This window comes from Aythya fuligula, chromosome W (genome assembly GCF_009819795.1).
Source record: "Aythya fuligula isolate bAytFul2 chromosome W, bAytFul2.pri, whole genome shotgun sequence".
In the NCBI taxonomy this organism is placed as follows: Eukaryota; Metazoa; Chordata; class Aves; order Anseriformes; family Anatidae; genus Aythya; species Aythya fuligula.
Genome location: NC_045594.1, coordinates 13,462,648 through 13,466,911, shown reverse-complemented (window position 1 = coordinate 13,466,911; position 4,264 = coordinate 13,462,648). Strand labels below are relative to the sequence as shown.

Genomic DNA, 4,264 nt, shown 5'->3' with positions numbered 1-4,264 from the left:
GAGGCCAGCTGTGCCACTGCCGTGCCCACTGCCTGTCCCTGCCTAAAGTCCCAGCACAGCCCCACAGCAGCGCTGGCACCAAGCTTCAGGAGCAGCCGGGCCTGACCCCACCAGCAGGGCTCAACAGGACAGGGCAGCAGTGGCAAGAGAGCAGCTCTGCATGCCCCAAGCGCTGGTGCTCCCTGGCCGTGCTGCTGGGATGGGACTCTTTTCCTCTGCACCTCTGCACACGGGCACTGCCCCTGCAGAGCCAGGCCTGGCCTCAGAGGAAAGATGTCAGACAAAAACGGTAGTTAAATCTTAACTTCCTTAAGGTTAAATTCACAGAGAGCATGGCTTCACATGCACAGAGTGTATGAGCTATATTCAACAGGTACATCTATATCATCTTAATGGGTGTTCATTAGCTGAATTAATGTAATAAGAATATGCACAAACACAACCAGAAACAAAACAAAACAAAACAGTTATACTGGTATTAAGCCAATTATTTGCATTATAAGACATGTGCTGAAGCAGATCAAAAATTTCTTGTATCCAAGACACATCTAGTGATCTATATCCACAGGGCATGCTCGAGCTCCTGGCTCCTCATTCTACAGATGAGGATGTGCTCTGCTGGAGGGACCACTGAGTACAGAACTGCCACCACCAGGTCCAGAGATGGGGAGGAGATGGAGGAGGGCTTCAGGCAGGCAATGATGACAGGCCTGAGGGAGACAGACACCATGGTCAGGTGAGGGAGGCACGTGGAAAAGGCTTTGTGCCAGCTCTGATATAGAGGGGACAGGACTGTCACCTAGATCCTCAAGGTCTAATCCAAATACACTGCTCCTACCTGTGGCAGCTGAGCTCTTGGCCCTGAGCCCCTCCTGGATGCTGGGACTGCTCCCCCAGCTCCAGAGGAGATAGGAAGAGAAGGAAACTGAAACCAATGAATTTCCACTGAGTTCTTTCTTGTCTTTATCTATCAAGGAAGCCCGGTTCTGTATGTGCAATAGATGATGTGGTCAAACCTTACAAAAGATGTAAAATTCTGAATGGTAAGAATGAGATTATTAAAAACAAAATGAAATATTGTTCAAATACTAACAAAGAAAACTAATGTAAAAAATTGTGTCATTTTCCCAAATACACTTTGATTTCTCTTGGGATTCTTATTAATGATAATGTTATGAAAACACTAGTAACGATAAAAATGATATGATATAATGTAAATCAAATTATTTGCATATTATTAAAAATACATTTTCTTAACACATCATGGATGCTTAAGAAGAATGTATGGAAACAGTTTCCTCACTGCGTCCTTGAGCTCCTGGTTCCTCATGCTGTAGATGAGGGGGTTTAGGGCTGGAGGCACCACTGAGTACAGAAGTGCAACGACCAGGTCCAGGGATGGAGAGAAAATGGAGGGGGGCTTCAGGTAGGAAAATATGCCAGTGCTAATGAAGAGGGAGACCACAGCCAGGTGAGGGAGGCAAGTGGAAAAGGCTTTGTGCTGGCCCTGCTCAGAGGGCATCCTCAGCACTGCCCTGAAGATCTGCACATAGGACAGCACAATGAAAACAAGACAACCAAATGCTAAAAAGATACTAAACAGAACTGCCCAAACTTCTCTGAGATAGGAATCTGAGCAGGAGAGCTTGAGGATGTGGGGGATTTCACAGAAGAACTGGTCCACAGCATTGCCGTGGCAGAGGGGCAGGGAAAATGTGTTGGCCGTGTGCAGGACAGCATTGAGAAAGCCACTGCCCCAGGCAGCTGCTGCCATCTGGGCACAAGCTCTGCTCTCCAGGAGGCTCCCATAGTGCAGGGGCTTGCAGATGGCAACGTAGCGGTCGTAGGCCATGATAGTAAGGTTATAATACTCTGCTGATATGAAGAAGAGAAAGAAAAAGACCTGTGCAGCACATCCTTGATAGGAGATGGCCCTGGTGTCCCAGAGGGCATTGGCCATGGCTTTGGGCAGAGTGGTGGAGATGCAGCCCAGGTCCAGGAGGGCGAGGTTGAGGAGGAAGAAGTACATGGGGGTGTGGAGGCGGTGGTGGCAGGCTACGGCGCTGAGGATGAGGCCGTTGCCCAGGAGGGCAGCCAGGTAGATGCCCAGGAAGAGTGCGAAGTGCAGGAGCTGCAGCTCACGCGTGTCTGCGAATGCCAGCAGGAGGAATTCAGTGATGGTGCTTCTGTTGGACATCTGCTTTTTTCGGGATGTGGTCCTGAACAAAGAAGAGGATGAGAGTAATAAAGTACAAGAAATTTATCAGAAGGAAATTAATTCAATTTCTCATTTAAAATCATCACCTATATTGTGCACTTTCTGGCAGACATTTGGCAGATCCCTTTCATGCATCCTGATTCATTCTGCCTGAGGCTGTCTGTTGGAACAGGGGGCTCTACTGTGGGCAGTGCAGGAATCAGTCCTGTCCTACAGCAAGAGGTGAAGAGGAACATGGGGAAATGTCAGTTTCTCTTCCCTCCTGATCTCAAAGAGGTTTTCCCCGGGTTTGCTCCCAGTTCACCAAACTGCAAAGCAGAGTTGTGGAGGCTTTTTTTTAATTTTATTTTAAATTTTTGTTTTTTGAGTTTTTTGTTTCAGCTGTCCCACCACTCCTGAGGAGTGTTTCCAAGTCACAAACCCTGGTTATTTCTGCTGGACTCAAAGGGAATCCTTGTAGATCATTATCAGAGAAAAAGAGACTGTCACTTTAGTGCACAGTGTTCTTCAGGGAGGACAGCCAGTCCGTCCATCAAGTACGGTCTCAGCTGCCCTGTGAGAGCTGCACGAAAGTTGTACTCACATGTTTGATTGAAAAGAACAAAGACACTGCTGAGAGCAGAGGAATCCAGGCTCAAAGTGCACATCTCCACACCCCTCACCCTGTCCCCGTACTCCCCTTCACTCAAGCACACCGAGGGCTCACTACCTGGGCATGTGAAACCCCCATCCCCAGCCAGCCTGGGAACAAGACCAGCAGCAGCACGGCCAGCTGGAGAAGCCAGGAGGAATGCCAGCGTGCTGCTGCCAGGGGAGGCAAGGCCAGGGAGGGACAGACGGACACTCAGCAGACCCTCCTGTGCTGCAGCTCTGCCTGCAGACAATGCAGCTCCTGCTCTTTGCAAATGATCTGTGCTCACCTCAAGCTGGCAGAGACCTCCCAAAAACAGGGATGTCTCCCAGCACTAGGAATCGGGGAGCTTGCAGCTCTTAAAGATCATCTAGGATAAAACCTGAGAGGACCACAAAATGATGTTGATGCAGTTTCTGGGCTGAGGTGTGGAAAGGAACTTTATAAACTTCATTGCAGACAACCAGCACTCTCACTGAAATTCTCTTGGAGTCTCAGTCTCCACTACAATAATGTCAATCCATTACCATGAAACCATGTCTCCCCTCCACTGCAGGAATCTGCAAGCACAGGCTACAGAAAAATTCTTCCCTTTCAGGTACCCCCTCTCTTGGTCTTCCTCTTGAAATATGCAATCATAAATGTTATTCTATACAGCATTTTCTACTCATTTTTGTAGAAATAGAGACAACGACCCTGACAGATGCTATCAGCCATCGGATGTGCCAGCTGTACAAGACCCCTCTGGCAACCCCACCTGCAGTGCCCTGCTGCCAGAGCCTCACGGTGTCAAGAGCCTGCAGATGTGTCCTGCCACACGCTGCCCTCTGTTGTTGCGCTCCTCAGTGCCTCCAAGCCCTCTCTCCTTCTCTCCTCTCTGTGTGCCAGCTGCGGTCAGAGCCCCCAGCCCTGCTGCGCTGTGCAGAGGAGCTGCTCCTGGGCACAGCTGTCTCTCTGCAGCGCTTGCCAGGAGCTGCCCTTGGGCCCAGGAGCCCGGCCCAGCTCAGCAGCACAGCACCCGACCATGGCATCGCTTGCTCTGTGCCCTTGGGCTCCCTTGAGGTGTCCCCAAGGCCTCAGGGCTGACAGCTCCCGAAGGCAGCAGGGTCTCTGCTGGGGTGTGCTCATTGAGGCAGACTGAACTGATCATCTACTGCTCCTCTCTGAACACAAGATTTTTAGAAGTGTGGTTTGTGCTGTTGGACTGTGGTTGTCAAACATGATGTGCTTTAACCTGGCAGGCAGCTCAGCACCACACAGCAGTTAGCTCACACCAACCCCCCCACATGCTTATTGGTTGAGGTCAGGGCAGTTGAAAGGACTGAAATGGTAGAGAAAGAATTATAATAGTAATTATTTTTAGTGCTATTATTATTATGTACAAAACAAACTATGCACAGTGCAATTGTTCATTA

At 49.5% G+C, this 4,264-nt stretch overlaps 1 protein-coding gene across 1 annotated transcript; it reads right to left on the bottom strand.

The window, feature by feature from the left end:
* Positions 1-1,261: 1,261 nt before the first annotated feature.
* LOC116501347 (olfactory receptor 14A16-like) lies at positions 1,262-2,197 on the bottom strand. Its single transcript, XM_032206862.1, has one exon. The coding sequence runs from the start codon at positions 2,195-2,197 to the stop codon at positions 1,262-1,264; it is 936 nt and encodes a 311-aa protein (XP_032062753.1).
* Positions 2,198-4,264: the final 2,067 nt, after the last annotated feature.